We start from the raw sequence: 27,930 nt of genomic DNA, 5'->3' as shown, positions 1-27,930 counted from the left end.
TAAAAAGAAAGTTTAACAAACATGGGGGATAGAATAAGAAAGTCTAATAAACATATAATAGTAATATCTGAAGAATAGAATAGGAAAGAGACTTCAGAAGAGAATATTAGCAGCCAAAAGAGAAAAAAGACAGTTTAACCTAAGAATAAAAATTAGACTGATAGCTGACTTCTCCAGAACAAAAAGGAATCCCAAGATAGAAGAATAAAATCTGCAAAAGATGGAGATAAAACTAATTGTTAACAAATAACTGCATACCCAATAAAACTATCTTTCAAGAACAAGGGTAAAATAAAGGCATTCTCAGACAAATAAACACTGAGAAACTTCACCATCAAAAAGCCCTCTCTAAATAAACATTTAAAGGATATACTTCATTAAGAAAATGATACCAAAGATACTTCTGAGATACAAAAGAAAATCATGGGGGGGGAACACATAGCTTGATCTAAAGGAACACTGATTCTATTTATTTAACAGTACTTTTAATATCTTATTTATGGGGTTTTAAAAAAAAGAACTAAAATACAAGACAAGAGCTTAAAAAAATCATAAAGGGGAATAATGAGTTAAAGTATTCTAAGATCATAGTACTATTCCATAAAAGAGTAAAGATATTAATTTTGGCCTTTGCTAGGGTAAGAATGGAAGGTGTGATTTCAAGTGGCCTTCAAAAAAACAGAAGGAGGGTGAAAAAGATTTAAACCAGTAGAAAAAAATATGTGGAAACAATTACTTATAAATGGTATAATTCTCCATAATAATTAAAAAATTTAAAACTCATTTGCATTTAGTCACATAGCTTTCAAGTGGATAAAGGCAAACTGGACAAATCTATCATCATAATGGGAAACTCCAACTTACCTTTCTCAATAACTAATAGATCAAGAGACAAAATTAATCAGGTCACAAAAGGTTGAAAAATGCAATTAACAAACAAGCTTGCTCTGACTCTGCACCCAAACAACTGGACAATACCTATCTTTCTGAAGCACACATCAAACCTTAATAAAAACTGACAACATAATAGGCCAAGACAAGTAATTATTAACAAATGTCAAAGAATCAGTATCATACAAACCATATTCTTTAATCAAAAATAAAAACCAAAAAAAGACTGCTTGAAAAATACTTTATGTTCCGAAATCTAAAGGCATACTTCTAAGTAACTCAAGTGGAATAAGAAACCACAACAAAAATGAGAAAATGTACAAAAATAAACATTTTAAAAAATACAACATACCAAAATTTGTGTGATGCAGCTATAGTGATTCTTAGAGGTATAGTGATAGCCTGAAGAATGCTCATATTTAAACTCTGAAATATGCATCCAATTTAAGTTTTAAAAAGGACAACAAAAAGTATACTTTTCAAAGGTATAATTCAAGTAGCTTAACAAAGTGTTGCATTATTCAAGCTCTCAGAAACTGGGAACTGGTTTTAAAAATTCATAAAATACAATAATTATTTTTAAAATTAGATAATTATGAAGTGCTTGCTTGTATCTTTAATATTGCATAAGAAATAAATTATATCAATACTGCTTTATCTCCAGCAAATAAACCAGTATCTGGCACATAATAAGCATTTAGTATATGTTAGGTGAGTGATACTCACCTTTTGTTATTACACAAAAATGTGAATACACAAGCATTTATTAAAATACTAAATGAAAAAAAAAAAGGATCACTTACCTGGTAATAAAATTTTATCTGTCTCACCAAAATGGAAAGATTATGAATTCTAAGTGAGGCATCATTGTTGACTTTTTTATTTACTCTCTGACTCTCCGATTTAGGATTACTGTAAGAAATTAAAAAAAGATGCTTTAAACTAAAATTATATTACAATATACCTGTCAACCAACAGATGACTGAAAATAACCATAAAAAACATTTTTTCTTTAAGAAAATTGTGTAACCATATGCATTAACAGAGACAATCCAAAAGGAAGATGATTTTTTTGACATGTGTTCTATGCTTCTAATTAATATAAATGCATTTGATATTTCTAAGACAATGGCAAAGTAAATCTGAAACATAAGTCACATATTGCCCTTCATTCTCATTTTGTTTCTCTACCTTCCTGGGATGAATAACCTCTTAGTTCCTTTGAACATATATATTTCCATCACCCAAAATAAATCTATTTAAACCAAAAATGTAAAATATGAGCTAATAACCAAGAAATGCTGTATCTCCTCACTGAATAACGGGGACTATATTTGAGCGGGCACTGTCCCACAGGAACTAAGGAATGCAGTCATGACACGGGTTAATACTCTAATCTTGGGTAAACTTTACAGATTCAATGAAAGCAAATGGTTGAATGATTCTGAGGTAGCAGAAACTGAGGAAAAATAGACCATGGTTAAGAATGTAAAATTCAATGACCCCAAAAGCAAAGGCAATATAAGCAAAAATAAACGAGTGTGACTACATAAAACTAAAAAGCTTCTGCACAGCAAAGGAAACCATCAACAAAATAAAAAGGTAACCTAGGGAATGGGAGAAAATATTTTCAAATCATATATCTGATAAGGGGTTAATATCCAAAATATATAAAAAACTCATACAACTCAAAAGCAAAAACCAAACACTCTGATTTTAAAATGCGCAGAGGAACTGAACAGGCATTTTTCTAAAAAAGAACTACAAAGGGCCAATAGGTACATTAAAAGGTACTTAACATCACTAATCAAAAAAAGTTAAGTTCCCTCCTATTCTTTACTCAGTATCTGAATGGGTGCTGACTTACCCAATTTTTCCTACATCTATTCTTCTTCTTTAATATGTTAATGTAGTTAGTTACATTGCTACATCTTCTAATACTGAGTCGTCCTCACAATAAACAGTATAGACTGATTAAATAGTATAACAACCATTCCCCCTTTCTGGTACATACTCTATCATAGGCCTTCTAATATTTAATTATCTTTATACTTCTCACTTTCTCACTTGACTTAAGTACCTTGACAGCAGAAATCATATCGTATTCACATTTTTATCTCTAAAAATTAGCATATATTCTAACAAAGTTGTTTGAATAAATAAAAATAATAAATAATCTGAGACTAAGCATCGTGTTTCAAAAACAGTTGCTTCCTAATAAGAGTTATGAGGTGACATTCTCCAAGCTAACAACTCATTTGGCAGCCCGGAACAGATTCTCCCTAGGAAGGTTTGTGCCCCAGAGATCAGTTGAATAAGAGTTCTAACCTACAATTTGAGATCTACAGAACAAGGAAGAATAGTAGTAAGGCAGGCCAAATCTGACCTGTGACTGATTTATGCTTAGTGCAAGGGAATTAATGAGTAGCCCAAGGCAAATGAGTATAACTAGAAAAGTAGGCCTCTGAGGTAAAAGCACCAACCAGAACTAGCTACTTAGAAAAACAAGGACACTGTATTGCAGAAGTCAGATTATGTGTGATGGCAAACAAAGACAAACAGCAGCATAGTCAGGTAGTCATGTTTAAAAACTCAGAATGCTGAAGGGAAAATCTTGTTTTTTTAATCAACTCTGATACACTTAGTAAGTTAAACAAATACTCATTGAATACCTACCGTGGCCATATTACTTAATGTATAAAAGCATAGTTTAGTCAATCTATCATTGTAGAGAAAAGTATACAGATAATTGTAATTGGGAGAGGAGAGTAAGAACAACCCTAGTAACAAAAATGTTAGGTAAACCTACAATTATGTAATTTTCACTTGCAATCATAAGAGATTCAGTAAATATTTCTCTAGCCTTCTATCTTTTTGTTTTTATTTTCCTTACTCTATATTTGAATCCCCTTACCTACCTCTCACCTGTGACTGCCTCCTAGTCATACACTGATAACAGACCTAAAAAACACTTTGATATTTTAATAAACCCAGACATTTAATTCTGACAACAAATGTTTAAGAAAGATTTCAATATTGGGATGCCCGGGTGGCTCAGTCGGTTAAGTGTCTGCCTTCGGCTCAGGTGATGTTCCCAGGGTCTTAGGATCGAGTCCCACATCAGGCTCTTTGCTTGGCAGGGAGCCTGCTTTTCCTTCTGCTTGCTCTGCCTCCCGCCCCCCCTTCTTGTGCTCTCTGACAAATAAATAAAATCTTTAAAAAAGAAAAAGAAAAATTACAATATTACTACTAAAAGTATATATAAACTGGGGTGCTGGGTGGCTCAGATGGTTCAGCCTCTGCCTTCAGCTCAGGTCATGATCTCCGGGTCCTGGGATTGAGCCCTGCGTGAGGGGAGTCTGCCTCTCCCTCCCTCTCTGCCTCTCCCCTGCTCATGCTCTCTCTCTCTCTCAAATAAGTAAAATTTAAAAAAAAAAAGTATTTTTAGATTAAATAACTGTACAAATTTATAGTGCAAGCCCATTATTACATGATAATATATCATTTGGATTATACTTTGAAATGGATGCATGATATTCTAATAAACACAAGTGATTTCATTCCCACTTTAACAAATTTTATAATGTAAATATTACCTTTGTCCCTGACAGTTGTTACCACATTTCTCTGCATTCTTTAAGTTGATATATTTCTTAAAGTTTTAAAGGTTCTTCAAAAAATTTTTACGCCCAACATTCTGCACATGGTATTTCAAAATGTATTCAGTTGCCAGAAAAGCCTTTGGCCTCCTTTGTATAAAGCTGTTCTAAGAATTAGCAAGTTTTAAGAATTTAGAATTCTGGTTTGCTCAAAATCTTTTAAGATCTTTTTGTAAAGAAAATTTTATTTATAAGTTTAATATTAAGTTTTTCAGCCTTTGAGAAAGATTCCTTGAAACTATTAAGACAACCCTGAATATAAAAAGAGAGAACAGTTTAGTTTTTATACACTAAGGATATCAGATGAAATTATTTCAGCAATCTGGGAAAAACTAAAAAATGCAACTTAGAAAAGCAAGAGAAAGTATTTTGAAAAATTTGCAGAAAAGTACTTCAACACCTAAAATTAACCTCATATTCAACAGAGATTATTAAAGATAGGGGAATGAAAGTTTCCTGCCATCTTTTTAAAAAAAGTTTCCTGCTTTGTGTTTACAAATCTTTGCTGTGAGTACATGGGATTTGAGGGGATTTCTATGATCTAGTAGACTCATTTGGAAATCCAATAGAATAGCGCAGTTCTTTGGTAGAACAGGCTGATACTAGGTACTCAAAGTCTCAGTTTCAGTTTCTAATCCACACTGTACCTACTGAGAGTTAATTTAGTATGCAAACAAAACTGGAAAGTTCTTACTAGTTTAGAATCTGAATATATATCACAGCCTATCCATAAACTTTCTGGACTTGGGAGACCAGAATAACTGCTAAGCACTTTAAGCATGGACATAGAGAGCAATAAACTTTCAACTACAAGGTTTGGGTTTCCCATTTGATTCATGCCTAATTTGAGTTAGGGTCATAATGACATATGTTAGGATCATGGAAAACAGGCTCTTTCACCCCAAGAATGCAATCTCTTTATGTGAGAGGAATGGACTACCCTCAGGTGAAACTGCCTGAAAAGTCCTAATCTCCGCTCCGATGAAAGATAGCTGATTATTTAAGGATAGACTTACTGAAAATTACGTACATCAAGGAAATTAGTAACTTCAGAAAAAATAGTTTTTTTTTTAAAGAAAAATGTAGGTTCTGCAGAAAACATTATACAGTTATACTAATGTGAATACTGATTACTGATTTGACTAAACTTGTAATAAATATATTAAAAGGACAGGATAAGAAGACATAGAAATGGCCAAAAAAAAAAAAAGTTCAAATCTCATCTACCATTATCCAGAAGTCAACATACAATGTCTCTAAAAGGGATAAATCAAGAAATATGAGGGTGGGGACATAATCACTATAAATGGGACTAAATGACATCAGAAATTGCTTTTTAAAAGTTAAGTTTTTACTCTAAGAAACAGAACTGAGAGGTAAGTTAGGGCACGGATTACCATTTTTCACTATTAACCTTTTATTTATTTATTATTCTTTTTAAAGATTTTATTTATTTGAGAGAGCGCGAGTGAGCACTGCATGCACTAGTTGGGTTGGGGGGAGGGCAGAGGGATAGGGAGAAGCAGACTCATTGTTGAGCAGGGAGCCAAAGGACTAGGGGCTCCATCCCAGGACCCTGAGATCAGGACCTGAGCCAAAGGCAGACGCTTAACAGACAGAGCCAACCAGGAGCCCCCACTATGAATCTTTTAGTATTAACTAATTCTTTTAACTATGTAAAGTATTTTTTAAAGAGAGTAAAGATACTCATAAAAAAATCGTTTCATGAAGCCTGTCCATTTTATTTACTTCTAGTAAAAAAGTAATTGTATCTGTTACTTGGCTGAAGCACTTAATGAGGCTATACATGCAGGATTCAGTGCAAGAGATTCAGAGTCATAAGACATTTGTCAGACTATGAATAAACATAAGAAAATGAAACAATATAAAAAATTTCATCTGTAAAAGGTATGCATTCCATGTAAAGTCAGAAAGTACTACATTCCTGCTTGTATTTTAAGGTTCTTTTTTTTTTTTTACAATAAAAGTCACAGTACAGTAATTTAAACAAACTGGGTATAGTATAAACCTGGAATTCTCTAAAAAGAAATTATAGTCTATTAAATATTTTAAATACTCTGTCTTTCCTTCATGTTTACTACTTAAAATGCTAAACAAAGATTAATTCAGAATATAGAGTCATGATTAATGCAGTTTTGATTAAACTCTTTTTGACAGCATTCTTTTTTTTTTTTAGAATTTATCTTCAGAAAGACCTTTTTCTAAAATAAGAGCTACTGAATGATACACATATGAAATGTGAGCAAGTAACTTTCTAATCATACATAACTATTTCCAAGCCAACATAATGACAGATCAACCATTTGCTTTTATAAGATGAAAACTGAGAAATGCTTTAGAGGCAAATAGCCTAGCAATATATATAGTTCAAATCTGTCCAGCCAGAAGTTAAATGCAACATGGCAGTAAAAGAGGGCCTTAAGCAATTGCACATTTATAAATGACCTACTTATGACAAGATGCATTAATTTCAATAAGCAGGCAACAGTATCTACCACTGTATACAGTAATTTTAAAATTAGGGTAAAAGATGAAGAGAAAGTTAGCAATTCTGCAACACTAATGTTCTAAGACTTTTGGTCCTTGTATAACCAAGGACCACGTCTTTACTTATTCATTGACTAATATCTATGAGAAACAGAAACCTGATAGTTTTAATGGCTTTATGCTCTTCTACCCAGACTCCAAGCCTGTTATGCATCCTCCTGGACCATCTGTTTAGTGTTGGTGCTTAACAACTACATGTGCTCATGTTTTTGATCATGCCATTCTAATATAAAACTAGTTGTAACACGTTTTTTTTTTTAATTTTTGAGATATTTTATATGGTAACATGTAACTGCATAACATTTGCATGTCACTATGAAACATTTGAAAAGTATTTGCATATCTAACTTCAAAGATGCATATACCAGAATGATTGCCTTATGAAAAATAATTAACTGGGTAAGCATCATCACCATATAGGGTTATCCAAATAGTAAGATATCTCTACCTTGAGAATATCAGGCAAATAAGTGGTTTTTAAAAAAGTATCCCTTCACCTTAATTTCTCTCCCTTCTCACATCAGTCACTGCACATGATGGCAAACAATAAAACCTAGTATTATATAATCTTGTATATATCTATAGGATATTTTCATATATATTAACATGACATTTTATTATACAACAGAAGTGTTTTATGCATACTTCCCATTTTGTCCTAATATTAATATTAAATTAATATTAAAAACAAATATATGCGAGGGTCAAGACTCAATACAATAACTTTTACTGCTTCACCAAGAACATTTTAAAGTGAAACTCGATTTCTTTTTCCTCTAAGTACACAGTGTGAAGAATGCAATGACTATCAGTACAGCTTGGTACCACTCCTCGATTTGTGCTAAGGTGTCAGCAGTTTCACCCATCTTTGCTTTTGCACCACCATTTTTTTCCAACACAGGCAAAAAAGGCAGATGACATCTTAATATTATATAAAAATAATTTTGACCTCGCAGACTGGCAGGGGTCTGTTAGGTCTCACTTTGAGATCCACTGTATTAGGCAAACCAATTCCTGTTCTTGGTATAGAGACCTGAGGATTTGGTATTATGGCTAATCAGTGTCTTCATAAAGTAAGAGAACCTTCTTTTATATGGTGGTCAACCACATGGCCAGTAACTAAAATAAAGTTTATAGCACCAACAAGGATCACTGATCTGTCATAGAACCTTCACCCATTGTCCTCAAACCTTATCACAGGGTCAGAGAGGTATGTTTAAATTTGTTTTAGTCGGTATTTTGGGGTAGTATTTGCTCCAAATCCAATCAGTTCTAGAGACTCAAGAAATCTCAAACTGAGCTGATACATAATTAGCTATTTTACTTAATCAGTGATAGATTTGACTAGTACAGCTTTCATTCACATACTATCAATTAAATAGAGAAAGGATTCTTAATCTGAAGCCCATTAAGCCTCCTAGGATAATTTCAATAGTTCACTTGGTTAATCACCAGTGACAGGTATAATGGTCATTTCTGAGATGCAAGAGAGCCCTCTAAAATTTAAAAAAAAAAAAAAACACAAAAAAACCTTTAAAAAGTATTTTCCAAAGTACAATCTCTTCTAATTAACAAACTAAAATATACAGTCATAGAAACTTACCTTAAATAACAAGTTTTAAAATTCAGTAAGAAAATCTTTTTCTTCAAAAGACTTATTTGTCAGAGAGAGAGAGAGCACAAGCATGGAGAACAGCAGGCAGAGGGAGAAGCAGACTCCCCGCTGAGCAAGGAGCCCAATGCGGGACTCGATCCCAGGACCCTGGGATCATGACCTGAGCCAAAGGCAGATGCTTAACGGACTGAGCCACCCAGGCGTCCCTTAAATATATGCTTTTAATGCTATAAATTTCTCCTGAGCACTACTAACAGACTGAGCCACCCAGGCGTCCCAAGAAAATCTTTTTGCATCATCAGTTTCTCTAATATTAAAAATAAAGTCCCTATACAGAATTACTCCAAGAATAAGAATTCCATTAGGAGCAGAATAAAATTACCACTATATTGGTTTAATTTGCCCATTTCAGTGTACCATAAAAGTGCTCCAAAGGGATCACAAACTCCATTATAAGCCGACCAATTAAAGGGGGGAAAAGATAACCCAATAAAAAAGCATTGCTAAAAACAGACAGAAATGAAAGAATACAATAAAAAAGTAGTAGTAAAATAGAAAAGAAAAAAAACCCACATATACAAACCAAGTACTGTATTGGAAAAGCTGTGATGAACTGAAAACCAAGGTAGAGGAGAGGTACACAAGTAGGGAAGTAAGGAATTATTAATAGACAAGACTTTGCAGCATGGTCTACAAATGGCTCAAGAGAAATAAACTGTTTTAGGAACCTCCAATTTAATAAAATAGGTCCCTGGTTTTTAGAAGACAGAGGAATAAACGAAGTAAGACTTTAGAATATTTTGAAAGCAGCCACGAATGCAAAGTTCATGGATAATGGGATATTTAAAAGAAAAATGGGCAGCACTCAATAAATACTGGACTTAATTTATGCATTGCAGAATTAAAACAAAAATAAAAACAAAACTTCTGGAGAACTATACAAAGACCAAAATTCTCTTCCAGAATAAATAACTCAGTAACACTATTTTTCAGAATTAAGTCTAAAACAGAGCAATTATATGAATACTCTCAGATAACAGAAAAATTTATTGAGAACAGCACTGCCCAAAAACACTGGCCTGAGCTCTTTCTATAAGCAAAGACAAAAACTTTGAATCGTTATAGTTAATAGAAGTATAACACAAAAATGGCTAAATTCTAACAACTGAGTAGTTAAAATGCAACTTAATTTTTTGGGAATTGCTAAATCTCCTAGATAAGTTAGATCCTATAAATGCAGACTTTAAAGCATTCCGATAGTCCAAAAGAACTATAATAACACATCCTCAAAACTATTTCACTAAATAAAAAAATGAAATATGTACTAACAGTAATGAAAATGTAAACAAGAGTACAAATACATAGCTATTGAAATGTTTCTCATAAAAAATTAGGCATCAGTGTCAAAACACATTGCTATATTGCACATTTAAATGTTTTCAGTTGCAAGTAATAAAATAAATGTCCTTATTTTCTCACACAAAATTAAGTATCCAAACTTAACATCCTCTTTCCTAGAAATACATAATTTTAATTCTGTCTGCCTAGCTTTAACCTTGGCATATCACCTGTCATTCTTCCCTTTCACGCACTATTACCTAGAATTCCATCAATTCCTTGGCAAGTTCTTGAATTTGCTTCCTTCTTCTCCACTCATATCCTACCTGACTAGGACCTCACCACCATAGGACAGAATGCTATCCATCACTATCCATCTATCTTCTACTAACACCTACTTGTTCCTGCTTATTCCTCATCTTTGTTCCAAGCACTAACACAATATAAGTTTCACTGATTTGCTGATGTATTCTCAGTATGGGCAATAGTATATATAGTGTATGCTTAATAAATATTGGATGAACAAATAAAGTCCATATTCAATCTATTCTACAAACTAATGGCAAGGTGATTTTCCTAATATTTTTAATTCCCTAATAAGTACTTTTAAATGGCTCTACAATGCCTGCCATGTGCAGCCTAAATTATACTGGTTATTTTTCAAGTTTCCCATAATCTAATCTACTCTGTCTATGCAAATTTATATTCTATTTCCCAACCTAGATGGATCCTCTACCAAGGCTAGTCTCCTCACCACCTCCCAAATCGTAAACATATATGTTTTTTCCTCATGTTGATTCCCCAGCTTTAAATACCCTCCTCTCCTCATCTATGGCTGCCCAAGTCCAATCATTCTTCAAGGTTTGAATTAAATCTAATTTCCTGGGGCGCCTGGTGGCTCAGTGGGTTAAGTGTCCGACTCTTGATTTCAGTTCAGGTCATAATCTCAGGGTCCTGGGATTGAACCCTGCATCAAGACCCGCACTGGGCACCACACTCAGTGTAGAGCTGGCCTGTCCCTCTCCCTCTCCCGCCTTGCTCTCCTGCGCATGCACCTATTCTCTCTCTCTCAACCAAATAAATAAAATCTTAAAAGAAAAAATCTAACTTCCTCACCCTTGATTTCCCTATCTATACCTCTAGAGGCCAAGTCTAACTTTTTTTTTTTAAATAAAGATTATTTATTTATTTGAGAGAGTGAAAGCGAGAGTGCATGGGCAGGGGGAGGGGCAGAAGGAGAAGCAGGCTACCTGCTGAGCAGGGAGCCCAGTGAGGTACTCCATCCCAGGACCCTGGGATCATGACCTGAGCCGAAGGCAGATGTTTAACCAACTGAGCCACCCAGGTGCCCCCAAACCTAACTACTAACTAACTTCTAAACAGTAGGGCTCCCTAATCTACTCACACTAACATACACATTCTCTCTCTCACTCACTCAAAAAAAAAAAAAAAATACAAAATACAAAATACAAAATTCATACAAATTAAAAAAGAAAAAAAAAAAAACCCTAGCTGGGCGCCTGGGTGGCTCAGTTGGTTAAGCGACTGCCTTCGGCTCAGGTCATGATCCTGGAGTCCCTGGATCGAGTCCCGCATCAGGCTCCCTGCTCAGCAGGGAGTCTGCTTCTCCCTCTGACCCTCCTCCCTCTCATACTGTCTCTCATTCTCTCTCTCGCAAATAAATAAAATCTTAAAAAACAAAAAAACAAAAAAACAAAAAGAAAAAAAAACCCTAGCTAATAACAAGAGATTTGCTTTCAAATACATACTTGGGATCATTCACCATTCATTATAGATTCATCTTAATTATATATATTCAATACTTAACACAAAGACCTAAGTTTAAAATAAATGACATGTGGAAATACAGTTTAATTCATTTGCAAAGATTTAAAATATAGAGTTGGAAAAAAATAACTTTCAATTATGAGAAAACTCAACTCTCCATTTTCCCTCAACATTCAAGTTAATGGAGAATTTACTGTGGTTTACCCTTTTTTAACCAGTCTTGGCAAAAATAGGTTAGAGTATTGCCTCCATTGGTTTTTCTCCACAATTTCTCATCCTCCACAACTCCATAGCAATCCAGGTCTTAAACAATGAGTAGGACCCAACACCTAAAACTAAACTATCTTCCTTGGTCCTTTAGCACCCAAGGAAAGGAAATAGTCATGTTGTCAATAATAACACATGAAGTTCACCTTTTTCTAGCCTTCACTAGGAAAGTAAATTACATTAAGATACACCATTGTTTCAAATTTCCTGAAAGACTATGGAGATATTCCACAAAGTTTGATGTTTAAAACAAGCAATATACTAATATAAAATTTTAAAATTGCTAGTCTTCTTCTTCTATTAAATTTTTCTTTAATTATAACACCATTAAAATTAGCTATTTATTTCCCAGCTTTCAAAATACTCATTTCTACCTCTAGTCTTAATCAAGAGATCCCTAACCTTACAAAGAATAAGGAAATAAATTCTTTCTCAACTTTAGTTATTTTTACTCTATTCCATTTTATCCACCCATTAGCAAGGTCTAACCTTGGCCCTAAATCATCATTCAGAATTGCAACCTTCAAAATCTCAAATTCTGAAAGTCCCCTCTGACTTCAACCTCCTATTCCACCCTTTCTCAACTTCTTCTAATCCTACTCTTCCTTCATCCTACTGTGACCTCCAGTCTATCAGCCTTCTCCTGATGACACCTGCTTTCCTCCTCATTTTAATGTTCACACTCTATTCATTTCAACTGTTCACCTGGATAGCCCTATTTCTATCCCCAGTTCTGAGTAAACTCTACAGATCTTTTTGTCAGTTTCTGAGCAGCTAAGCATCATTGGATAAGTTATTCAACTATGCTGATTGGCTCCACTACAAACACGTACTTTCCAAATCTCAAATTAGCCATCAACCTTACATGACAATACTTGCATTCATCTTTAACTGACTCCCTTTGTGATTTCCTCCCAGCAGCCTTGTGAATTTTCCTACTTTCCTCAAATTTCCAGCCTTTTAATGTTGCTGTGTTGCTGTTTCCTAGGATCTATCATTGGCCCCTTCTGTACTTTTTTTCTGACACCCATGTCTTTTTCTATCACAAACTTAAAAGCAAATTCCCTCTCTCTCTCTATTCTAGACTTTTCCCTGAGCACCAAGCCTATGTATATCCACCTGCCCACAAGATATTTCTCACTGTTCACCAGACACTCCAAAACTAACTCAGAACTTATTTTCTACACTTCCCCTCCCCTCCAAGTTTCATCCTCCTGTAATGTCTTACTAAGGGCACTACCATCTGCTCCTTACCCAAGTAAAAAGTAGTCATCCCAGTAATCCCTTTCTCATTCTTCATAACAAATTGGTAACCAAATCCCATTATTTCCATGCTATCTCTCTTCCATATCACTTCAATATCAATGCTGTTTCTATCTCTATTCTGGCCCCTCTAAGCACCAAATTAAATCCTTCTAAAATGCAAATGCTATCTGTTTCAATTCCTTTTATGATTTGGGTAGCCTATATTATACTGTTTTTCAAGCTGGAGTAAGGTAGTGACACCTTTTTAAAAAACAAAATTATCAAGAATCTGAAGATTTGGGACGCCTGGGTGGCTCAGTCAGTTAAGCGTCTGCCTTTGGCTCAGGTCATGGTCCCTGGGTCCTGGGATCGAGTCCCACATCAGGCTCCTTGCTCAGCGGGGAGCCTGCTTCTCCTTCTGCCTGCTGCTCCCCCTGCTTGTGCTCTCCCTGACAAATAAATAAAATCTTTAAAAAAAAAAGAAAAAAAGAATCTCTGTGGATTATTCTACAGATATCCTAAGAGTCCAAAGACCCAGTATGAGAAAGTGACTTAAGAAACTAGTCTTATTCTATGAAAAAAAAAAATCTCTCAATTGTGAATTATCATTGCAAAAGAATTTTATTAGCACCTCTCGAAAAAGAATTTAAATTACTGAAATGAAAACACAAAATTAAAATTCCTAAATTACCACAGACCCCCCCCCAAAATATCTGTGGACCTAGCTTAAGGAACACTAGTTATGATGTTTAATTTTGTGTCAACTTTGATGGACCATAGTGCATAGATATTTGGTCAAATATTATTCTGGATGTTCTACGAAGGTGTTTCTTTGGATAAGATGAACACATTAATCAATAGACTTTGAGTAAAGCAGATTACCCTCCATAATGTCAGGGGGCTTCATCCAATCATTTGAAGGTGTTATTGGAACAAAGGCTGACCTCCTTCTAGCACGCTGCCTTTGAACTCAATGCAATTCCCTGAGTCTCCAGCCTGCCAGCCTGCTACCCTGCCCCATCAGTTTGTTTGTTTTTTTCCTAAGTCTTACATTTATTTGAATAACCTCCAGTGAGAACAGAGTGGGTCAATTACTACCCTTTCCTCGTAATACCAATGGACCAATACAGGGAGAGTAAGCACACCCTGCAGCCAGCCTGCCAGCCACTCACGTGAGGGGCAGGGTGCCTCTCAATGAGGGCGGCCCCAGCCCCGGCCACAGCCACGGCCCGCAGCTGGGGGAGCATCCACTGTTGAGAGAGGGTTTTTGATGGTTTCATCTACTGACATGATAAGGCAGGCAGCCTGAGAGGCTGTGGTCAGGGCACTGATGCGCACCATGGCTGGCTCCCACACGAAGGCCTCGAAGTTGTCAGCAATGTCCTCGTTGTTGATGTCCACTCCGTACCACATGCCCCCCTGGGCATGCCACGCCTGCAGCTTGTTGAGGATGTTTGTGGCATCAAAGCCAGCATTGTCACACAGCTGGCGTGGGATAATTTCCAAGGCCTTGGCATATGCCCCAATCAACAGCTGCTGTTTTCCTGGAATGGTCCTTGAGTAATCCCGCAGGTACTTGGAGAGCTCCATCTCAACGGCCCCGCCACCAGCCACCACTGAATCGTTCTTGATGGCCCTCCTGGCAATCATGATGGCGTCATGCAGGGACCGCTCTGTCTCCTCCATAAACCGCTCAGCACCACCATGAAGGATGATAGCGCAAGTCTTGGCCTTGGGGCAGCTAGTGAAGAAATTGTACCTCTCGCCTCCAATCTGGGTCTCTTCAAAGACCTGGCAGCGGCCCAGCACATCTGATGACAGAGCATTCACACTCGTTTGGATGGAGCCTCTGCAGGCCATCATCGTCCTCTTCAGATCCTCCTCCAGCACTCGGCCAGCACAGAACATGTCCCTGTCGACAAAGTACTGGGTGGCCACATCCCCGACGGGGAGTTTGGACAAGACGACTTTGGCTCCAAAATGATGTATCCTCTCTAACTTGTCATAATGTTCCATTCAGCATCAACAATTGCCTGATAATCCTCAACCATGTGGACTCTGATTTCAGCATTATCTTTCTCAGCTTTCAGCTCAAGCTCAACATTTAAAAGGGCAATCATTGGATTATTGTACTTTTTGGGTTGCATTTCAAACCCAGCATAAGAGAAAGTCTTCTTGAATGCGATGCCAGCTACCAGCTGGGACTCCTCTAGGACACCACCTTGCACCTTCTTGATTCCAATCATTTTAAGCTGCAACAAATCGCCCAGCATTATCACTGCATCCACCACCATCTTAGCGAAGAAGGCTTTCTGCTGGGAAATCAGCTTGGCGCTCAGAGTGGTCATGGCACACTTCTCCAGCAGCTTCCTCTGCTCCACTTTATCTTCCTTCTTCACGGTCATAGCCTCTTTGATCTTGTTAACTGCCAACTGGGTGGCAGTGCGGAAAGCTCAGATGATCTGTGGGTGCAAACCTTCCTCCACATAGGGTTTCACTTGCTTCAGAAACTCTGCAGCCAGGAAGGTCACTGAGGTGGTACCATCACTGACCTCAGCATCTTGGGATTTGGCAATGTCCACTAAAGTCTTTGCTGCAGGATGGACAACATCAAGGAGTTTCAGAATTGTGGCCCCATCATTAGAAATTATTGCTTTGCCTTGGCCATCTACCATCAGCTTGTCCATGCCATGAGGGCTCAGGGTGGTTCCTACAGCCTCCACGATCACCTGGCAGGCACTGATGTTACTTACAAGCTGGGGGATGCCTTGGGAGCTACTGGTCCCCTCTTTCCACAGGATAACTGGTGTGGGCGTCATTTTGGAAGCTTATTCAGTGGCTCGCTACTCCTCCTGTCTTCTCCGCGTCCAGGCGGCCCAGCCCCCAGCAGTTTTTAAACTAGCCAATCCTCCACAATCTCATGAGCCAATTCCTTAAAATAAATCTCTCTCTCTCTCTCTGTATACACACATGCACACACACACACACACACCCCTTGGTAGTTCTGTTTCTCCAGAGAGAATCTGAAGTAACACATGTCTCTACAGGAAAAAAATCCAATCTTCTTAACATGGTATCTAAGGACAGTCTCCCAATCCCCACCTCTTCAAACTCATCTCCTATGTGCAAGAAGCATATAATCTCGGGGTGCCTGGGTGGCTCAGTCGGTTGGGTGGCTGCCTTCGGCTCGGGTTGTGATCCCGGGGTCGAGCCCCACATCAGGCTCCCCCAGCTTGGCAGGGAGTCTGCTTCTCTCTCTCCCTCTGCCTGCAGCTCTGCCTACTTGCACGTTCTCTCTCTATCTGTCAAATAAATAAATGAAATCTTAAAAAAAAAAAAAGAAGCATATGATCTCTGCTTCGGCTATACAAAATAACCTATAGTTATTTGATTCTACTATTTTTAGTCACATATTTATGCCTCTTTTTATGCCATTTTCCTCCTACTCCCATGCTTCTGATTCCAACTTACCAAATTGGTCCTATTCAACTTTCATGCCCTAGTTCAAATTTTCCCTCTTCCTCTTTGTGCCAACATTATTTCAAGAACATAATTCCACTATATAGCACATGTATCACACTGCAATTTATTTGCATGTTGTCCCCCTTATTAGTGAGCAAAGATCATACCTTATTCAGCATCATATCCCCAGCTTCTAGCAGATAGCCTGTGATATAGTGAGCACTCAGAAACTACTCAATGACTAAACTGATCTTTGATGGAACCATCCCTTCAGCCTTCTCACTGAGTACTGTATTTAGATCCTGGCAAAACAGATCTCAGCCCCTAGACCCACTCTGGCCCTCCTCAGGCCACGCCCTTCACCGCTGGGCAAAGAATCCATGGAAACAACAGGATATACCCATATACTTCCCCTTCTAGATGGCACTGTATTCACCTGGAACTCTGGAATTTCTTGCCCAAGTATCTCTAACCCAATTACAAGGCTTGCACAGGAATCTTTCCTAGGTCTGTCCTGAGGATGGACTATGCTACAGATGTATATACCCCTGTGCCAAGGACTGCTGTTTGGAAGAGCTTGGATCTTGGGCATGCATGCATGATGTCCACAGGCATGCAATGAGACCTGTCTGTGGTGTTAGAGCTAGGGATGTGGGGAGGAGGTTGGGCTCCACAACATTCTGATGTGAAACTGAATACCTGAATTCTCAATTCTATAAATTCTAAATTTGAATCTTTCCTTTTAAGTCACTATGAAGGTATATTTTTCAAGATAAAAGATCAGAACATAGCCAACAATTCATTAGCCTGGTTTATAATCTTTAAATATTTAGGCCTATTGTGGTAAATGAATGCTTGCCCTGAGTCTCACAAATGTCAGAATAAAGCTGATGAGTTTCATCAACTTAGTTTTATTAAATATTGAACTAGCAAAATAGAGCTAAGATAGCACAGGAATAAAATCAGATGTTACCTCTTTTTATTGCACTTCACTTTACTGAACGTTGTAGATAATTACGTTTTTTACAAATGGAAGGTTTATGAAAATCTTCTGTTAATCAAGTCTATTGGCACTATTTCTCCAACACCATTTGCTCACTTTTTTTTTTTTTAAGATTTTATTTATTTATTTGACAGAAAGAGACACAGCGAGAGGGAATACAAGCAGGGGGAGTGGGAGAGGGAGAAGCTGAGCAGGGAGCCCGCTGAGCAGGGAGCCCGATGCGGGGCTCGATCCCAGGACCCTGGGATCATGACCTGAGCTGAAGGCAGACGCTTAATGACTGAGCCACCCAGACGCCCCAGCATTTGCTCACTTTCTGTCTGTGTGTCACATTTTGGTAATTCTTGCAATATTTCAAACTTTTCATTATTATAGTATTTACGATGATCTGTGATCAGTGATCTTTGATCTTGCTATTGTAAATGTTTTGGGGGTGCCACAAACCACATCCACGTAATACAGTAAACTAATCAACAAATGTTGTGTTTTGACTGCTCCACCAACCATCCTGATCCAGGAATTAAATTTATAACTTTCAAGGTAGTTTCTTCCTCTATACCACAGCAACTCTCTAAAAGTAGTTAGCTTGGTAATGACTAAATTAAGTGTTAGACAGACATCTCTTAATATCAGCTAAAATCTCAAATATCATTTTTAAATATTGAAACATTATGCTTAGGGTGGGACCAATCTGTTTCACAAATCCTAAAAGAAGGTCAATTGGTGTTCTGAAAGAGTGTAGTTGAGAACTGATGTTCCTTGGGCCACCTGGCTGGCTCAGTTGGTAGAGTGTCCCACTTGATCTTGGGATTGAGTTCAAGCCCCACATTGGGTGGAGAAATTACTTAAAAAAAATAATAAAATTAAAAATTAAAAAATAAAAATAAAAAAGAATTGCTGTTCCTTTATGAGTTTCCCATATTAATACATGTTATAGAGAAAATTTTCAGTTAAAAAATTAAAAAATACTCCCATATGTAGCTACTTTTTGTTCTCTTATCACTTTTTATAGGTTAACTAGATATGAATCTGAGAATTAGACAATCACAATGGACTGCTCTTAAAGACATCAGTCCAATATAAGGCTGTGGGAAAAAAAATCTCAATACGTTGGACATCATCAGTAACATTACTGGAAACCAAACTGAAGTCACTGTATATTCTCTTTTTTTAAAGATTTTATTTATTTATTTGAGAGAGAGAATGAGCACAAGTCGGGGGAGGCCGAGGGAGAAGCAGACTCTCCACTGAGCAGGGAGCCCGATGTGGGGCTCAATCCCAGGCCTCAAGATCATGACCTGAGCCGAAGGCAGACACTTAAGCAACTGAGCCACCCAGGCACCCCAGTCACTGTATATTCTAATACCATATAAAAGCGTGTACTATGACTTGGTCTTACAACCTCAACTCAGGCTAGACATAACATAGGTGGGGAAAATATTCAATAAAGGTAATTAAATAACGAGACGGAGAAAGAACAAAAGAAGAGAAATAGAAGACAAACTAGGGGAGCTTGGGTGGCTCAGTTGATGAAGCGTCCAACTCTTGGTTTCAGCTCCAGTCATGATCTCAGGGTCATGGGATTGGGGATCGAGCCAGCTCCTTGCTCAGGGAGGGTCTGCTGGAGATTCTCTCCCTTTCCCTCTGTCCTTCACCACCACAGTCATGCTAACTTACACTTGCTCACACTCTCTCTCATTCTCTCTTTAAAAAAAAAAAGGTAAAACAAACTAAATTCTACAATACTAAAACTAGAGTTCTCAAAATTTTAAAAGTTAATAAAATTATAAAATGTTTCGTTCACTCCTTTGACATTTAATAAAAACTTGTGACATGCCAAATCTATGCTAGGTGCTGGTGATACATAACAAAAATCTCTAGCCTCTAAATGCTAACTATCTAGTAGCTGTAGCACTTTAACACAATTTGGTAAAGACAGATATGGGATGATAGGGGAGAAAGCAACTAACTATGCCAAGAGACTTCAGAGGGTGTTAAAGAATCAGTAAAAACTTGCTAGGCAAAAAAAAGGGGAAAGGGCAGTGTACGGAAAAATGATTATAATAGAAATAAAACAAAGATCAATAGCTAACAATAATTTAATCTTGCTTTTTGCTAAGCACTGTGCACAAATTATCCTAGTTGATTCTCATAACCCTGTGATTCTTTTTATCCTAATTATAAATGAAAAAACTGAGAAGTAACTTACTAACGATCATACAGCTATATAGAGGTGACACCAACAGAAATTATGCAAAACTAAGCTGTGAATGATCATGATTTGTTTGAAGAAACAGAAATAGGTAGGTATGGCTTAGCAAATGATAATTCTAATGACAGCAACCAACACCGGGGATATAGTGGTCAACAAAACAGAAAATAGATACTATCTGTGCCTTATTAGAGATTAAATCTACTCCAGGAAGAAAACATTATCTTTCATCCAACAGATGTAAGAACTGAGATTTGGAAATACTAAGTAAATTGTTTAAGGTCATACACTAATAAGTAGCATAGTGAGAATTAAACCCTGTCTGACTTAAAGTCTGTCTGACTCAAAGCCCAAATTTATTCTACTTTACCACATTCTCTCTCCATTATTCATATATTCAACAGAAGTATATCAAGTACCTACTGTATGTCAAGCACTATGCTAGGAATAAAGATGAAAGATACAGTCCATGACTTCAGGTTAGTTAGTGGAATCAGACATACCAAGAGCTGTAATCCAGTGAGATAAATGCTATCATCAAAACACATTTAGAGTCTTACAGAAGCACATATGATCACAGATGAGAAGAAACTTGAAGAGGGGCAAGCCCAAAAGTAAGACCAGTCAGGGCTACCCCATTAATTCAAAAGTCAGGGATGCATCTAAGAAATATTTGGAAGATAAATCACAAAACTTGGTAATAAGACAGCAATTATGACTATATCCTAAGTGTGTTTTTAAAGAAGCAAAAAACAAAAACAATAAACTAAACAAAAAATATGAAGTCCAATGAGAAAATCTGAGATGCCCATAACAAAATTCAGAGTCAATGCCATACTTGGGTAAGAAACCCGTATATTTTATAAGTCATTTTAAGGTCATTACAGTCATAAAGTTAACACAATCTACTTTTGAATCTTTTTTTAATTGAAGTATAATTAACATACAGTGTTATATTAGTTTCAGGTATACAATATAATGATTCAACAATCCTATACATTACTCAGTGCTCATCAAGGTAAGTGTACTCTTGATCCCCTTTATCTATTTTATCCCTCTCCCATCCACCTGCCCTTACTTTTGAATCTTAAACATTCATAGAACTAAGGAACACTTCTCAGTCAACTTCCTCTATTAGACAAATGGCTTCTTTTAGGTATACTTTATGGAGCTGCCTCTCAGGAAATACTTAAGGAGAATCTACATGACCATGCATCATTTAATTTTTGTCATTGTTAATTTTTTAAGTTAAAAAATCATTTTCATAATAGAGGACTTCTAAAGTTCCTTCCAAATCAAGATTCTAAAAGAAAGAAAGCCATAACAAGTATATCGTAACGGTCGGTATAGATCTCTATAGTTATCTAATGGGGTTGAATCATATCATTGTTCTGATACCATTAACAATTTTCTCAATATTTAAAACCCTAATATATCCATATTTTCAACTGCTTAGGTAATATGAATACATACTTTTTAAACTTTAGGATTATGAAATTCACAATGTTATAAACTTAAAATTTCATAGCAAGTAATATTCAAAATGGGATACAGAACTGCATGGCATCTCAGAGAAATGATTATTTCTACTGTCACCAAGCCCAAGTCTGATAACTTGCACTGAGAAAGAAAGATTTCATTTGGTTGAAGTACAAAAATGCCCTGTGGCATGCAGAAGAGCTGGCCCATCATTCCCAATCTCTAAAGAGCTTCCCCTTCCCATTAAAGAGGACTGATGCCATGTCACAAGCTCTTACAGAAATTCTTTGATTCAAAGAGCTACTCAATGAAATCCAGGATTCATCTCAAAATGCAGTGAATCCCAAGTGAACAGATTTCAAAATTATAAGGCAGAGCTGGTAAACTGGCACGAAGAAGTCAATGCACACAAGGTCCAAAATGGCAAATCCAAAGACACTAATCAATATTCTTACTTTTAGTAAACACTGTAGATGAAAAAAAAATTCTACCATAAGCCTTCTATAACAAAATTCTATGTCACAACTGAAAGCAGGAGTACAAGAGTGGCAGGCCAAAGGTGTAATTGTAAGTATATAAATAGATTTCTACTTTGGCCAAGATGGAATATCAGGAACCAAATTTACCCTCTTGCCTGAAACAACTGGAAAAAAAGGACAAAATATATTAAGTGTTTTTCAAGGCAATGGACATCAGGCAACAAAGGACAGTAGATCCTTGATAGGTGGGAAACATACAAGATGAATCCTCAATTGCCCCAACTTATTACCTTGAAAGAGTTCCTAGGCCATACAACAGATGGAGAACCCAGGTAGAGCAATGACCTCCCTGAGGTGAGATGGAACTTAATCTAGAAACAGCAAGGTGACTGTCATATACAAAGTAGAGTACCTAAGAATAGAGAGGTTCACAAAAAAATCCAGAGATCTGCAGAGGGTATCCCTCAAGTCTTCCGCTGAGTACTTTTAGTACATACACGTGCGGAAACTACCCAAGAACAGTGAAAAAAACCACCAAAAAGGATTAGAGGGAACACCACCCAGGCTTCACAAAGGTCCAGGAATAGCTCCTGTTTTCACCACCCAAAGTACTCAGAGGGTTCTGCCAATAGAGTGACAAAGCGGTACTACCTGATACAACTTAAAAGCAGGATCTGAAAAGATCAAACTGTTTCCAAGTAATTTAACTATATCCCAGAACAAAGCTCAAGAATACCTAATGAAATACAAAAATACCCAGTACCCAACAAGGTAAAATACCAAATGTCTAACATCCAATCAAAAATTACCAGGCATGCAAAAGCAAGAAAACGCAATCCTTTATGAGGAGAAAAATCAATCAAAACCAATCTAGAAATGATACAGGCAGAATTAGTAGAAATCAACATTAATTTAGTTATAACTATATTCCATATGCTCAAGAAGCTACAGAAAAGACAAAGCATCAAAGCTATAGAAATGGGAGATATAAAAAAGGACTGAATTTCTAGAATAAAACTGTAATGTCTGAAATGAAAAATATGCTGGACACAATTAACAGCAAATTAAACATTATAGAAAAAAGATTAATGAAGTTGGAGACATAGCAAGATAATCTAAAATGAAACAGAGAAGACTGAAAAGAACATCAGTGAACATCAAGCAGCCTGATTTACATGTAATTGGACTTCCAAAAGGGAAGTGGGGGCAGGAAAAATACACACACACACACAGTTAAATATTCTTTATAAATATGTATTTTTTAAATAAATAATGGCCAAAATTTTTCTGAATTTGTTAAAAACTACAAACCCACAGATCCAAGAAGCTCAACGAACTCCAAGCAAAACAAACATGAAGAAAAGTATACAGTTTCATTTAGAAAGGGTTCTCACTCACAAATTCTGTAAACAAATCAGAACAAAGTCAGAAATGACTTAGATTAAGTCCAACTTTTAATTTAACTTACCGGGTACAGTTTCAACTGACAATTTAATAGAGTACATTAAATCAAACATTAACTTGAGTAAAGTACTTAACAGAAATCTTAATGTTTGGTTTTTTTTGAAGATTTTATTTATTTATTTGACAGAGAGAGAGATAGCGTGAGCAGAAACCCAAGCAGGGGGAGTGGGAGAAGGAGAAGCAGGCTTCCCGCTGAGCAGGGAGCCCGATGCGGGGCTCGATCCCAGGACCCTGGGATCATGACCTGAGCCGAAGGCAGACGCTTAACAACTGAGCCACCCAGGTGCCCCAGAAATCTTAATGATTTTAAAGTTAGCAAAATATAGCTTTAAAAACAATGTATATTTTGTTGCTCTATTAGGTAAATAATTCATTAAAATAAATTTATCTTATTTTAGCAAATTATTTTTTAAAAAACTAATGCCTACTTCTTCCTTCTTTTCTTAATTTTCTTTCCCTTTAATTTATATAGGTCATTCAGAACAGAATTAGGACATTGAAAAAACTTTTAAAGAAACTGAGAGGTGGAACTGAAAACAGAAGCAGATTTGAGGTTTGGAATGGAGTAGTCCACCAAAAAAAAAAAAAAAAGAAAAAAAAAAAACCCTGGCAACCACTATTTTGAAACACCATTACTTTCAAAATACACATATGTATTTTTAAATATAAAACTGCACTCAAAGTGGAAACAAGCTAAAGTGTCTGTTTTTAGCACCTCCGCTAACTATTCAGGACTCAAAAAAATCTAAGTATTTTTTGGAAAAAGAATCATTCAAATAAAAAACATTAAAGTGGAAAACAAGGGATGCCTGGCTGGCTCAGTCAGTAGAGCATGAGACTCTCAATCTCAGGGTCATGAGTTCAAGACTCACACCATGGGCATGAAACCCGCTTTAAAAATAAATAAATGAAGTGGAAAACTAAAGTAATGTATTTTCTTATTTTGTAAAAACACCTTTTTTTTAGGGTTCAGAATACAATTTCAAAATTTTCTGTCTAAAAACAAGAGAGGGGAACAAATTCTGAGTATCTACTGTAGTAGCTACCCTTCCTGTCATGTGTGTTCCCTAAAATAGAAGTCAATTTAATTATTCTACCATTTTGCTTAGGGAATAGTGGGATATCTCAAAGACAAAAAATAGTTCTGGGGGAGAGCTGCCAAAAATACATTTATTATCCCTGGAAATAATTAATGTTTACATTCCTTTTTCCTTTCTTAAAGAAAAAAATGTATATACACATTTAGATAATATATATATTTCTTTGGGTGCCTATACAAATAAAACACCTTCAGAAAGTATATAGCAGTATAATACTTCCCTGTAGGATCAACACATACATCAAAACAGCAAACAGACTACAAATATCTCCGAGCACACAGACTGAGAAGTTACCCCTGGAACATTTATGAATTTGACTTCTACATCTTCTAAATAAAAAATCTAAAAAGAAACATAATTTCATACAAAATACAGAAATGATACTTTATTAGCCTATTCACAGTAGACTTATTCCTTAGTAACAATTATTTATTAATAATGCACTAAATTCCCACATATATAAAAGGTAAGAATGCCTTGAAATTGAAAGTTCCAAACTACTCTTGTAATCAGATTCTTTTCAAGAGACAGAAGGTTAAATACACATTATTTTGAGCACAACCGTAACATTCAGAGCTTGTACTTAGAAAACCTACACTGATGTACTTAGAATGCATGTATGCTACAACACCTATAATGATAAAAATGGTTTTTATTTCACTGATCTAGCTACCCTTATGATTTTGATATCAATTCCCATCCTAAAAAAACTTTCCTACTTAATACAAACCCAATATCACAAACATAAAAGACAAAGATTTTCCTACTAAATCATTATTTAGTTGTCATCAAAATGTCAGTTACTGGCATTTCACAACTCCCTTAAAAATACCTTAAAAAAGGGCGCCTGGGTGGCTCAGTCGTTAAGCGTCTGCCTTCGGCTCAGGTCATGATCCCAGGGTCCTAGGATCGAGCCCCACATCGGGCTCCCTGCTCCGCGGGAAGCCTGCTTCCTCCCCTCCCATTCCCCCTGTTTGTGTTCCCTCTCTCGCTGTGTCTCTCTCTGTCAAATAAATAAATAAAATCTTTAAAAAAAAAAAACCTTAAAATGATCTCCTAAATATTAATCTGTTAATTCACAAAATAATCTCATCAGACTTGAGTTACTGTACCCAGTTAAATTACTTGCTACAGCAACAGTTCTCACCAATCAGAACTGTTATTTGAAATTTTCTCTTCTGAAATCTGTTATTATTTCACCAGTTTCAAAATTTGAGCTACTAATTTTAGACACAGAGGTTAATAAGAAACATTTCTGCATCAAATACACATAACTTCACAGCAGAAGCTTTATTCCCCCTTAGGAAACTATTCTCATATTCTCTCTCTTTTCACCAAATTATTGGAAGACAATGTGGTTTGGATTTCAGCACTGAAGACAATAAGTGACAATATACGGTTTGCAGAATAAAAATTAAAGTTTCACAATTTTAACAGGTATAATTATTAGGTTGTGATAAATGGGCTGGTGGGCACATAAGACTATCACCCCTCTCAAGGTCCAATTCTTAAACCACCTGAATTCTTTTGGCCAAAGAACCAAATTAGGAGCCTCAAACATAAAGTCTCCAAGTTCTCAGTATAACCTTTTTCAAAGAAAACAAGTTACCTAGAAAAGAGGAAAAGGACACTTACATTTGGAGCATGACCTGGTTCAAGAATACCCCATCCACCAAAGCCACATATTCATCCAGGTTGGTCCCATTTCCTGCAGCCAGAGGTCCAAACGTTTTAACCTAGAACAGAATGATCATAAGGACACGAACGCCCATCTCCATCTCCGCAGCCACAAATAATGCAGCAAAATGTAAAATAAATAACACCCTACTTACCCAAGTGACCAAGGGGCTGGTCATAAACTGCTCCAGAAGGGGAGTAAAAATCTCGTTCTCCATTTTACAGATAATGTATTTGAAAAAGGGAACTACCACAAAAATACGCCTAGGGAATGGATCACTAAACGTTGAAGTAAGTAGAAATCAATGAAAGTCCATTTTGGCACAGGAAGAAAATCCCATCGTGGAGGGGAGAAAAACTCTCCTTCCTCAAAAAACACCCCAGAGGGGAACGAGCCGAAAACCCGAGAAACGGCTTCGACAGCAGCCACGAGCGGCAGCTTGCGCTGGAAATGTCTGTACCGGGCGAGGAGGGGCAGAGAAAAGGCATCTGGAGGAGGAGGAAGGGAAAGGGGGCTGGAGCAGCAAGACAAAAAGCCCGTCAAGGTTGCCCAGCTCCTAAAGGAGCCAGACCAGCGAAGCTGCCCGCAATGAATTAATCCTAACGTGGGCTAAATTAAATACCTCGTTAGATACCACGTTAGGGGTTCCGAGCGGCAGCCAGGCTCGACCTCCGCGTTCCGTTCAACACGTTCCACCCACCAGTGGGCATGGAGCCGCTTCGATCCGCGGAGCCTCCCCTGCCCGCAGCCCCTCACCAACGACAGGCAGGGCTCGCCCCTTCCCCCCGAGCAGACACCATCCCTCCGCCGCCCTCAAGCCTCGCCTCCAGCCCCCTTCCCCTCCCGGGGGGTGGGGGCTTGAATGGGTGTCCCTAACCCCCCAGTTCCCTGAGCCCCGCAGCCTTTTCAGCGCGCCTCTGGGAAGCCCGGGCACAAAACCACTGCCGCGCTCCAGCCTCCTCCTCCGCCCTCTCTGGAGGAGCCGGAGTAACGGCCTCCCAACCGCAGTGCCGCATCACACCCCGCTCCTCGCCGCCAACCAGAGCCACGAGCCCGCCGTCAAAGGGAGCGCGCTTCTCCCTCCGCGCCCATATCCTTCCGCCGACTCGCCGCCCCTCCCGCGCCGCAGCCTCTGGATTGTGGGAGAAGAAAACCGCTGCATGAGCGCGCTCCCGAGCGCGCGCGCCCCCCGGGCCGGCCCCGCCGCCGCCCAGATTTTGGCGGCGGGCGCGGGCGTGGACGCGCGCTCGCTGCAGCTGCTGCGGTGACCCGCGCCTCTCTCGAGCCCAGGACTGTTGCCAGGGCGTGGGGGGCGGGGATGGGGAAGGCAGAGGAAGGGGTCTGTCTGCTCGGTCGCTCATGCCTAATTATGGTTTATTTCCTCCCCTAGTGCCTTCTTTGATGTGTGAAGGAGAGGGAACGAAATCCTTCTCTTTTAAAACATGAGGGATGCAGACTGCCTTTTTCGGACAGTTTGATTTGGTTTCTTAAGCGTGCTTTCGCCCGCAAAACGGAGTAGGCAAACTCAGTGCAGCAAACAGCAAAAGAGGGACTTGAGCTGCAAACTTGGTTTTGTTTGTTTTTTCATTTTTCCTCTTCTCCTTTAAAAAATCCAGGTCACTAAAGCATGAATGCTCTTCAAAGTTGCAAGTGAATGTAGTAGGATTTTAAATAACCAAAGC

The 27,930-nt window shown here is 37.6% G+C and overlaps 2 protein-coding genes across 5 annotated transcripts in view; both read right to left on the bottom strand.

The window, feature by feature from the left end:
* CCDC88A (coiled-coil domain containing 88A) overlaps positions 1-27,374 on the bottom strand; it is a 122,892-nt gene extending 95,518 nt beyond the window's left edge. For all 4 annotated transcript variants that reach the window (XM_032410959.1, XM_032410960.1, XM_032410961.1 and 1 more), the window contains exons 1-3: positions 26,403-27,374; positions 26,206-26,306; positions 1,695-1,803 (exon numbers count right to left, since the gene is read on the bottom strand). In XM_032410959.1, coding sequence (XP_032266850.1) covers positions 1,695-1,803; positions 26,206-26,306; positions 26,403-26,465 — 273 coding nt within the window. In that variant the 5' untranslated portion in view covers positions 26,466-27,374. The remainder of the gene's footprint in view (positions 1-1,694; positions 1,804-26,205; positions 26,307-26,402) is intronic.
* On the bottom strand, positions 13,825-16,341 carry LOC116636292 (T-complex protein 1 subunit eta-like). Its single transcript, XM_032410964.1, is given in 2 exon segments — positions 13,825-15,380; positions 15,383-16,341. Coding segments are annotated over 2 exon segments (1,626 nt in total). The 5' UTR covers positions 16,191-16,341; the 3' UTR covers positions 13,825-14,562.
* Positions 27,375-27,930: the final 556 nt, after the last annotated feature.

This window comes from Phoca vitulina, unplaced genomic scaffold (genome assembly GCF_004348235.1).
Source record: "Phoca vitulina isolate PV1807 unplaced genomic scaffold, GSC_HSeal_1.0 scaffold12, whole genome shotgun sequence".
In the NCBI taxonomy this organism is placed as follows: domain Eukaryota; kingdom Metazoa; phylum Chordata; class Mammalia; order Carnivora; family Phocidae; genus Phoca; species Phoca vitulina.
This window is presented reverse-complemented; position numbering and strand designations above follow the sequence as displayed.